The 11,072-nt window shown below is 39.3% G+C and overlaps 1 protein-coding gene across 4 annotated transcripts; it reads left to right on the top strand.

Moving 5' to 3' along the window:
- The first annotated feature begins 246 nt into the window (after positions 1–246).
- Positions 247–5,373, top strand: LOC131014911 (patatin-like protein 6). 4 transcript variants are annotated; one of them, XM_057943069.1, is made up of 3 exons: positions 247–1,753; positions 3,314–3,625; positions 5,056–5,373. In XM_057943069.1, exons 1-2 carry the CDS (start codon positions 602–604, stop codon positions 3,575–3,577), a joined length of 1,416 nt encoding a protein of 471 aa, XP_057799052.1. In that variant the 5' UTR covers positions 247–601; the 3' UTR covers positions 3,578–3,625; positions 5,056–5,373. The 4 variants fall into 4 exon arrangements, with proteins under 4 accessions (XP_057799052.1, XP_057799054.1, XP_057799053.1 ...); XM_057943071.1 differs by having other exon boundaries at positions 334–1,753; positions 3,314–3,608; XM_057943070.1 differs by having other exon boundaries at positions 334–1,753; positions 3,314–5,373.
- The last annotated feature ends 5,699 nt before the right edge of the window (positions 5,374–11,072 follow it).

Below are 11,072 nucleotides of genomic sequence, written 5' to 3'. Positions count from 1 at the left end.
ATACAAATGTAATAAAAATAAAATTATAATACGGATGAGAACCTACTAAACTAATAAACTATAGCTGAAGGATTATGTCGATACAAATTTTAGCAAAAATATAATCACTTATGATTCATTGAATAATTATACAGTATACCGGTATTAAAAACCCTGTATGAAGAAAACTTAAGTAAACCTTTCTTTTTAGGAGAAGTAAACTTTTACTTTTAATCATATTGTTTAAATAAAATAAATGAATGAAGAAGTACAGTAAAGTCGTCGTAGATTGGCGCGATAAAACTTTTTTTCCTTTCTTTTTTTCATTCTTCCCTTTTTATATTTGTTTAATTTAAAACTTTTTTCCTTTTTTTTTTTATAAAAAGGCTACACAAAACAAACATGCTCTGCAAAAACTGGATTTTGTGTTGTAGTTTGCTGCCCCCTTTCTCTCTCATCTCTCTCCTGATTGTGTAATCCTTTTGACGCCTTCTCCCTCTATCGTCGGCAATCAGCAATAAATATTACACAATCCTAAAACCTTATTCTTCCGCCATTTGTACGCAGCAAACCAATTCAAGAGACATATAATCGGATGACGTGAAGAGATTTTCAATCAGAAATGGCGTGTGTTGATGTTAACGACGACCGTAGCATCAATCCAATGATTGGATTGCAGGAGCCGAGCATCGATACCGACAAATTGAGCTATGAAATTTTCTCCATTTTGGAGAGCAAGTTTTTGTTCGGCTACGACGATCAGCAGCTTTGGGTACAGAAGCCGATTGCGGTGCAACCGAAGAGCGCCGTCGTTCCAGGCATCGACGACGGCGGAGTTCAGGTGGCGAAGAATCAGAGGGGGAAAATCTGCATCCTGAGCATCGACGGCGCCGGTATGCGAAGCATTTTGTCGGGCAAAACGCTGGCGTATTTGGAAACAGCGCTGAAGAACAAGTCGGGGAATCCTGACGCCAGAATCGCTGATTATTTCGACGTCGCCGCCGGCACAGGCGTCGGCGGAATCTTCACAGCGATGCTATTCGCCGCAGGAGATCAGAACCGTCCGATTTTCCACGCGGACGACACGTGGAAGTTCCTCGCGGCGGAAGGGAAAAAGGTATACTCCTTGGCGAGAACGCGGAGTTCGAGGAACGGTTTTCTCAAGCGTGTTTTTAAGAAATCCGGCAGCGGCGGCGGCGGTTCGTCGACGGCGGGAATGGAGAAAGCGATGAAGGAGGCGTTCAAGGACGAGAGAACCGGTCGCAGCCTGACGCTGAAAGACACGCTCAAACCGGTTTTGATCCCCTGCTACGACCTCTCCAGTGCGGCGCCGTTTTTGTTCTCGCGAGCGGACGCTCTTGAGAGCGACAGCTTCGATTTCAATCTATGGGAGGTGTGCTTGGCGACGGCGGCCGAGCCGGTCGTATTCGACCCGGTTTGCATGAAATCGGTTGACGGTTTGACCCGGTGCGTGGGGCTAGACGGCGGATTGGCGATGAGCAACCCTACAGCGGCGGCGATCACTCATGTTCTCCACAACAAACAGGAGTTTCCGTTTGTGAGAGGAGTGGAGGATATTTTGGTCCTTTCAGTCGGCGCCGGCGGGCAGCTAATGGAAGGCAGCTTTGACTATGAGCAGGTCAAGACATGGAAGGCCAAGGATTGGGCGCGGCCGTTAGCACGGATTTCCGGCGACAGCGCGGCGGAGATGGTTGACCATGCTGTGGCCATGGCGTTCGGGCAGAGCCGCAGCAGCAATTACGTCAGAGTTCAGGTACGCAAAATGCGTGACCATTTTAATATATTATTAATCAGCTCATTTAACACAACTTTTACCGTTTAAATCCTGATTGCAAATGAGTAAATGATGGAATCAATAGCTGAATTTCAGATATTCCTGAGAAAAAATTTGGGTGGGGGCGACAGGCTGGAGTGGGATGGGGAGGTTGTTATTAGGCTAACATGCGCCAGTGGTATTTTTGGGAGCATGCAATTAAATTCTGTGTGTTTCTTTTGGGGAGGGAGGGTGGGGAGACTAATGTGAAGATGAGTGAGGGAAAAGGAGAGTTCAAGTCAGGTGAAGAACATTGTCGTTTTGATGCAACATGGCTGCCTAAGCCAAAATGCCAACCATAAGTTCAGTATTTAGACATTGACATGGGTTGCCGTGACTACATTCTGTCATGAAAATGATCATAATCATAACTGCAACCTTTATTATACTGTATAATAGCATTATGTTTTCTATCGACCACTTTGTTTTAAGCTTCTCGACTTAAAAAGAGAGCTAAATTTTACAGCAACTAGGTATTCAAACTAGTACTTCCTCTGATGCTGGAGAAGACTATATTGCCTTAAATGCTATATTTATGGAGTTTTAAACTCACAGAAAATGGCATTATTGGCCGATTCTGTAGTACATATTTTTGTTAAAATCAGTAGCACTCATAAAATGATGAGATTGGAAGGGGAAGGACTAAAATTATAGTACTAGATTTTATTATCATTATTATATTATTTTAAATAGTATCACCATTATTGTTGTTGTTCAAAAAATCACATTACTATTATGATTACTTGTTAAAATCAGTAGCAGTCAGAGGATGATGAGATCGGAAGAGATAAAATTATACACAGTTTGCAATTTTGTCATTTTTTAGATTTTTCACCAAGTGTGATGTTGATGCGGTCCTTCAATTGGGCCTGCCCATGAATATGTTGATATGTATTATACCGGAGATGGTAATACACGCACAGAATGTGACTTGAGTTTGGAAAACAATCATGGTTTTTGTCACATGCTTTTAGGAGAAGGGGACTATGTAACTAGGTGATTTTGCCACTCTTATTTGACTTGAACTGGTTTAAAACTGGCGTGGTATGGGATTCATTTCAATGGTCCTGCCAGCCATTTACAGCAATGGTCCCGTTACTCCCAGCAGGACCTTACTTAATAAACTTCTCTTCTTTCTCTATTTATTTGCTATATATACAATATAAATATATATATTTCAGGTGTGCAATCTGTGGGTATATTTATTATGATGGCTGATGCGGCATGGGATTAACTAAAAAGTAAGAAACATATGATTAGGTACTGAGCTGGATTACTTTGCAAGATATACATGATAATGTCAGTTAAGATCTATTTGTCTTCTTCAATGTAATGAAATAAACAAAAATATGCAAGTGGCACATTAAATATAGAACTGGATAATTTTGAGGGAAAATGGATGAATAATCAGTGGCGATTGAGGTGTTTTGTAACTATTGTACTGAGTGGTAAATTTTAAAGCTAAGCTCATATGCATTTTCTGAACTCTTCAAACAACAGGCAAGCTGTTCCAGCTTCGGCCAATGTAGTGCAAATGTCGATTCAGACCCCAGCCCAAGCAACGTAAAAATGCTAATGGGGATAGCAGACGAGATGCTGAAGCAGAAAAATGTAGAGTCTGTCCTGTTCAGTGGTAAGAAGATTGGAGAGCAGAGCAACTTGGAGAAACTCGACTGGTTTGCCGACCAACTTGTGCTGGAGCATCAGAAGAGGAGTTGCCGGATAGCTCCCACTGTCGCGTTCAAGCAACCAAGCAGGCCTTAAGCAACTTTCGACTACTCAAAATACTCATCAAGTAAGGAAAATTAAATGGTAAGCTTTCTCCTTTCGAGCACTACTACTTTATCTTAAAGTTTACTAGAATGACATATCCTGCTGAAATCAACCAGGCCCCATAAATTGATAAATATGTCGTCGCACCAAATGTTTTCCATCCTACATTATGAATTTGATAATACTAATCACAAAAAGATACCAGCCTTTGTCTGCTTCTGCTACCCCGTGGGCTCTGTCTTGTCATTTTCTACCGATTTCAGAAATAATAAAAGCTGACGAGGAGTTTCGGTTGTTGCAATAGTAAATGTTCTTTAACTAGTGTTGGAGATGAAATCTCAGCCTAACATCCTAATCTTGCTGTCCGCCCACCGACACTGCTTCTAGGAGGTGATAACAGAGAGGGGTATTTCAGTCATTCTGTCCAGTATGGTAGGCCTTTTTGAAAGGGTAGGGAAGAGTCCTTGTATTGTGGACTCACAATTCCGTAGTCCGTATTGAGAGAGGAAATCTCTGGTCCTAGTTTGTTTTGTCTCTTAAACCAATGCTCTTAAACACACATTTTTTCGATCAAGTTGATTTTAACAAATCGATGCTTGGCCCATTTTAGTCTCTCTCTTTCTCACTAGGGTCCGGCCACTTTTTTGGTGGGAGCCATTGTGATAAATGGCAGTATTCTTACTCCTAGAAACAGCCATCTTCCTGTAGCTAATATGGCCCTTAGGATTTTGACCTTGATTTGTGTTAGTTGGCCAAAATCGTAGAGAAAATCACATTTCACACCAGATGGCCTTGAAATTTCAATCAATTGCCGACAGAAACCAATTTGAAGTACAGGTGTCGTATAATTGTGCAAGATATAGATGTCGTCTACATCCAATAAAGTCGGTATGCTTTGGCCGAAAGTGTTTAACATATGTAAGCATTATGTCTAAATAGTTGAAGATACATAACACGACAAACATTTAAATATATGTAGACATTTGTCCTGTAAGAATGTAGAAAGAACCTAGCTACAACATCATCACCAATAACATTAGCATACTAGTTTCTTTTGGAGATTGGTGGAATGATCTTGAATCCTAAGTAGTCAAAGAATTCCTCCCACTTTTCTAGCTTGCTGTCTGAACTATTACATTAGTTTAATATATTGGCATTGACAAAGGCAATAGTACCACCAAGCTGTGTATGATTTGAGAAGAATTAATTGGTAGTCAAAAGGTCGTTTTTTCAAAAGAAGAGAAAGTGCATGGCAGAATGAAAATACGCAAACTTCCATAATTTACTGAGTTTGTGATAAAGGTGAAAGTAAAAACAGAAAAGAATTACTGGCATTACTGAGTGTGAAAATTTGAGGAGCAACTGATTAAAGCAATCCAACACAATGATGTTTGCATGTTTGAATATTTGTCTTGACTTTTCACAGAGCAAGTGGTTCTCATTCTTGCAGTTTTTGTGACCTTTTGCAGGTAAATGTGTATGGTATGAATTGGGCACAAGTAAAAAAGAGGAAAACGGAAAAAGAGAAAAAAAATTGTAAAGTGATATATATAGCGACTTTCACATTTTGAGAAGGATAGGGAGATGGGAGAAGTGGGGTTTGAGTTTCTGTTGTAAAAAAAAGGGTGGTGGGTGGATCTTGGTGGGATTCTTTGCCGGCAGCGGCGGAGCATGGTGGTAGCCGCCTCACCACGCGCGGTGGTCTTACTAAAGTTGTACCTTTTTCTCTTCTTTATTTGGATGATGAAAAAAGTTCTACTATTCTAGCCGAAGTTCTTGGTGGGTTATCTCTTTGTGAATTTCAATACCGATGTGTATATATTTTTTCAATTTTTTTATTCTAGTGGTGGCAAAGCTCCTCGAACTTAATGGTGGGACTTAAAAGCAATATCATTTGGGAGAAAATTATTTCTACCCACCATCAGGAGTGATTAGGGATGTCAATCGGGCCAGCCCACCGGGTTTTCGGGCTAGTCCTATCGGGTTCCGGGTTAGTCGGGTGCGGGCTAATCGGGTTGGAGATTTTTTTGGATTGTAAATCTTCAACCCTAACCCTAAACTTTCGAGTTTCGGGCTAGCCCATCGGGCTAATCAGGTTAAAGGCGTAAAAATAAAATTATCATTTGTATTTTATTATTCCTAATGATCTAATGTATAATGTATAAAATATACATAGATATTAAAGATATAAATTATATAGCAAAGCATGAAATGCAAAAATATAAGATATTCAAGATTACATAAACAAAATTATATTAAAATGAGATAGTAAAATTTAACATGTATCAATGCACTAGAATCAATCTGGATTATTACTGAATAATTAGTGGATTTGCCATGCACGTCTCATTGACAGACAAAAAAAAAAAATTGGTAATACTTTAAATTGAGATACTAATAATTAATTTCTAACTAATGAGATACACACATATATATATTCTAACTAATTAATTTCACTTTTTTTTTAATGAGGCTACATATATATATTTAAGCAAATATCATAGATCTAAACATAGCAGAAGTTGTAACTGGATGTATCAGTCACAATTCCGTCAGCCCACCGGGCCAGCCCATCGGGTTTTCGGGCTAGCCCTATCGGGTTTCGGGTTAGTCGGGTGCGGGCTAATCGGCCTGGAGGTTTTTTCGGGTTGCGATTTTTCAACCCTAACCCTCTAATTTTGTCGGGTTATTCGGGTCGGCCCACGGGTTTCGGGCTGCATTGACATCCCTAGGAGTGATAGGTACAAAATACCTATTTTCATATAAGCATGTCTGGGAGCCTCGTTCAGGGAAAACGATAACTTACTAAAGTTATGATAAAAATGTACTTACACAATAAGACTCAATATCTTCCCAAAACTTCACAAACAGTGAAAAATTGGAAGCAAGACAATGATTCACTCCCTAGGTGTAAACTTGACGCATTCACAACAAGAATCAAATAAACAAGAGTCTACAACTCTTTTTAAAAAATATATTCAATAGTGTTTACCTCACAAATACTCTTATGCTAAAACAAAGAATGAACTAATATCGAGAACCGCACCACTGGCAGCAAGTTCGGGGGACACCTAGCACGAACACAAAAAATTTCATCTAGAAAATGCGAGATCAATTTAGCACTAACTCCCTCACCTTTCTAAACAAAGTGAATATTCTTAAATAGGCTTCAAGCCATTGATCTTATCTTGCAGCCCAAGTTAACACTTTCCTAATCGTAAATGGTAACAACTCCTTAAAGATAAGTACGAACACATTTGTCATCATGACAACTCATCAAAAATAAGTATAATCAAATTTATCCACAGTCTTAGCAGAGTAAATCTTCAACAAATAGGAAATATGAAGTCGTACATCTTCTGAAAACTCTTATATAATGTTGATGTCAATCCTTTGCAAATTCCCTTATAGATAAGGAATCTGTTGTCTTACGTCAAATTGGTACATTTGGTGACACTAGTATCTGAAAGAGTATCAAGGACAACAGATACAATTGTCTACATAATTACAATCATCCTAAGAGTATAATCTATGCTCTAACAATATACATAATGTTAAACATGAATATATAACATTTAAACTAATTATTGGATTTTTAATCATGTATAAATAATATATTGATCAGCTAAAAATACCACAAACTTATATGATCATACTGAACTAGTATTATTTTTTTGTTGTTTTAGTAGGATGTGTTTGGTAGTTAAGTTGAGATAAAGGTTAATAAATAAAAACCTCGATAAATAATACTCTAAAATAGATATGAAAAGTAGAGGGATTGTGGTGGGGTAGTGTACTAAAATAGAAAAGTTCATGTTTTTATGAGACGCCCCAAAATGACAAAATGTTCATGTTTTTGTGAGACGGAGGGAGTATGAATTATGTGAAATTATTATTATTATTATTATTATTATTATATGTTTGGTAGGTAAGATATAATCCAAGGATAATTAACATTGTTGTTTGGTAGAAAGGTTACAATTGCAAATTAAATTAGTAAATGATAATTTTAACCAAGGGTAAAGGTCACTTTCTGTCACATCGTTTTAACGAATTCTCAAAAATGTCCCACCCTAACGATAATATGAAAACGGTACCCAACCTATCACAAAAATATCGTCCGTGTCCTATTAAAATTTTTCGATAATATGCGTCTCCTTAAAATTGTTGGGTGTTCTCGGCGGCGGTCTGAAATTGGTGGGTGTTCTGAAATCGCGGCGGATTTGTTCTCAACGGCGGTCTGAAAAATCGTGCGGCATCTCCTTCAAATTCTGGGTTTTTTGAAATCGCGCGGTGTCTCCTTAAAATTGCTGGCTGTTTGATAACACTCATGTTTCCATGGTTTTTAATGTTCTTATGATGTTAATTTTATAGGAAATTGAGTGTTTGATGATTGTTTTGTGCTTAAATTGCTTTATATTGTGAAATATGTTACTTGCTCGTACTTCGATGAATTTTACAGAAATATGGAGTTCGAATTTGGACTGTTGATCTTAATGAAAGTTGTAGTTCGTCTCGATACGAGTTCGTAGGCGCAAATGGTTCGCAAATCCGAGTTCGGACGAGAAAGATATGGCCGAAACAAGAAAAGTCGCGTGCAGCAGTGAATAGTGCCCGACGGGAATTCCGAATTTTCGGGATTTTGCGGGATTTTCGGATTTTATCAGTATTTTCGAGCTCTATACTGTATTTATCCCTTGTGCCTATATATAGGTCCTCTTTTGACCTATTCAGGGTTCCTTTTTTAGTTCCCAACTTTTATTTTTCAATTTCATAGCTTTAGAATTTATTTCTTTCCAGTTTTTACTGCTTGGATTGGATTTCTACAAGATTTGTTGAATGTAAAGTAGAAAGAGGTATGAGAAGTGTGAAGAAGAGGAAAAGAAATGAGAGATGAATTTTGTATTCGATTGAATTGAATGGGTTTACAGCTGCACATTTGCTTATTTATACAAGGGCTAACTAACTAAGAAGCTAAAGGAAACTTCTCTAAACAAACTAACTAAAACGTAACTAATCTTGCTGACTCAGCAAGGTTTACAACAAAATACTTTAACATGCTCCAAAAAAGGTTCAGAGGTGTTAACCAGAACCAACAAGAGGCTCGAGATGGAGTGAACTTCGCAGAGAACAGAAACGAGGCTCGGCAAGAGGTTTGGTAAACAAATCGGCCACTTGATCAATAGCAGGAACATGGCCAACTTCAACGAACTTGTCTTGAACTTTCTCCCTTATGAAATGCACATCAACTTCGATATGTTTAGTTCTAGCGTGAAAGACGGGATTAGAGGCCAAGGCCACTGCACTGGAATTGTCGCACCATAATTTGTGAGGAGATGCAACTCTTGACATAAGGAATGTAACCATAGCAGTTCAGAGGTAGCAGCTGCAAGAGATCTATACTCTGATTCAGTGCTGCTACGAGACACAACAGTCTGTTTTCTGGAGCTCCACGTGATCAAGTTATCACCATAATAAACGCAATAACCTCCAGTTGAACGCCGATCATCAACAGAACTTGCATAATCAGCATCAGCAAATGCAACGAGTTGTGTTGAAGAAGAGGGTGCAAAGTGTAAAGCCATGAAGGTGGTGCCCTTTAGATAACGAAGGACACGTTTGCAGGCAGTCCAATGCAATGTAGTAGGGAGGTGAAGAAACTGACTCAACTTATTGACAGCGAAGGCAATATCGGGTCTGGTATGCGTGAGATATTGCAAAGCACCAATAGTACTCCTGTATAAAGATGGATCAGAAAAAGGCTCACCACCTTCCTTAGATAGTTTGGTGGCAGGAGTCATGGGCGTGGAGCAAGGATGACAGGAGCTCATGTTGGTCTTATCCAGCAACTCCTTCAGATACTTGGATTGACATAAAGCATAGGAAGATTGAGACTTAGTTACCTCAATGCCTAAGAAGTAATGAACCTCACCAAGAGAAGTAAGAGCAAACTGTTGATGAAGCTGATCAATAACACCCAAGACCTCAGATTGACTATCTCCAGTAATAAGAATGTCATCGACATATATCAATATGAGTAATAAAGCATCTTTATCCTTTCTATAGAAAAGTGAAAAGTCAGAGACAGACCTTTTGAAGCCAATAGAAAGGAGATAATGCCTGAGCTTATCATACCATGCCCGAGGGGCCTGCCGTAAGCCATATAAAGACTTTTGAAGTTTACACACATAGTCAGGGTGAGCAGGGTCTGCAAATCCCTTAGGCTGGGACATATATATATATTGTCGTCGAGATCACCATTGAGGAATGCGTTATTAATATCAATTTGCTGGATTATCCACCCTTTTGAAGCAGCTAGAGCAAACATGAGCCTTATAGTAGAAGATTTTACAACCGGACTGAAGATTTCAAGAAAGTCCACACCTGCAAGTTGCTCAAAACCACGAGCTACCAATCTGGCTTTGAGTTTATCAAGTTCACCAGTAGATAAAGTCTTGACCCTAAACACCCATTTATTGCTTATCACCTTATAGAGAGGAGATGGTGGAATGAGAATCCAAGTACCTTTGAGATTTAAAGCTTGAATTTCTTTTTCCATTGCTGCACACCACCCTGGATGAGCTAGAGCTTCTGCATCTGTTTTAGGGAAAGAGGGAAGCTCTGATGTAGGAACTGAATTAGCATGCTGAACAAGATATACTTCATTTTGTTGAATAGCAAAGCACCCTACTGAAGAACTGACAGGAACAGAATCTTGCTGTGCAACAAAACTTTTAGGTTTGAAAACACCAAGTTTGGATCTGGTAATCATTGAATGAGTATTGGAAGGAGGAGGAGGTGGTGGTGGTGGTGATGGAGATGATGGTGGTGTTGGAGATGGTAGGGTTGATAGAGATGATGGTGAACTGAGCTGCTGTGGAGAGGGAGTTAGGGATGGTGGTGAGTGTGGTGTGGCAGCAGATTGGGAAGATGATGGTGGTGTTGGAGATGGTAGAGTTGGTGGAGATGATGGTGAACTGAACTGCTGTGGAGAGAGAGTTAGGGATGGAGATGAGTGTGGTGTGGCAGCAGATTGGGAAGAGCTAGAGAAGGATTGAGAGGAAGGGGATGATGGCTGAATAGTGGGATGATCAGGAAGAGGAAGAATAGGGAGAAAATTTGAAGTGGATGCAGGGGAAGAATTTGTTGGAGGTGGAGATGAGGAAAACATGATGGGATAGGGAAACTCTTGTTCATTAAAATGAACAGTATCTGTGATATATAGTCTTTGAGAGGAACTGAGGCACTTATACCCTTTATGACACTCACTATAACCAAGAAAAAGGCATTTGGATGATCTAAATTGTAGCTTATGTTGGTTATATGGTCTGAGATAAGGGAAACATGCACATCCAAAAACCTTGAGCCATTTGTAGTTAGGAGACTGATGATATAGGGCTTGGAAAGGTGAGATATTATTTAAGGAGGGTGTAGGAAGTCTGTTAATGAGGTAGGTGGCAGACTGAAAAGCATCCCACCAAAAGGT

Source organism: Salvia miltiorrhiza, chromosome 3 (assembly GCF_028751815.1).
Source record: "Salvia miltiorrhiza cultivar Shanhuang (shh) chromosome 3, IMPLAD_Smil_shh, whole genome shotgun sequence".
Lineage (NCBI taxonomy): Eukaryota > Viridiplantae > Streptophyta > Magnoliopsida > Lamiales > Lamiaceae > Salvia > Salvia miltiorrhiza.
The sequence above is the reverse complement of the archived record's forward strand: the minus strand, read 5'-3'. Positions and strand labels throughout refer to the sequence as shown.

Coding starts and splice junctions, on each gene's coding strand:
- LOC131014911 (XM_057943069.1), top strand. CDS start 602: ATGGCGTGTGTTGATGTTAACGACGACCGTAGCATCAATCCAATGATT. Junction 1,754..3,313: donor GCAATTACGTCAGAGTTCAG/GTACGCAAAATG, acceptor TTCAAACAACAG/GCAAGCTGTTCCAGCTTCGG.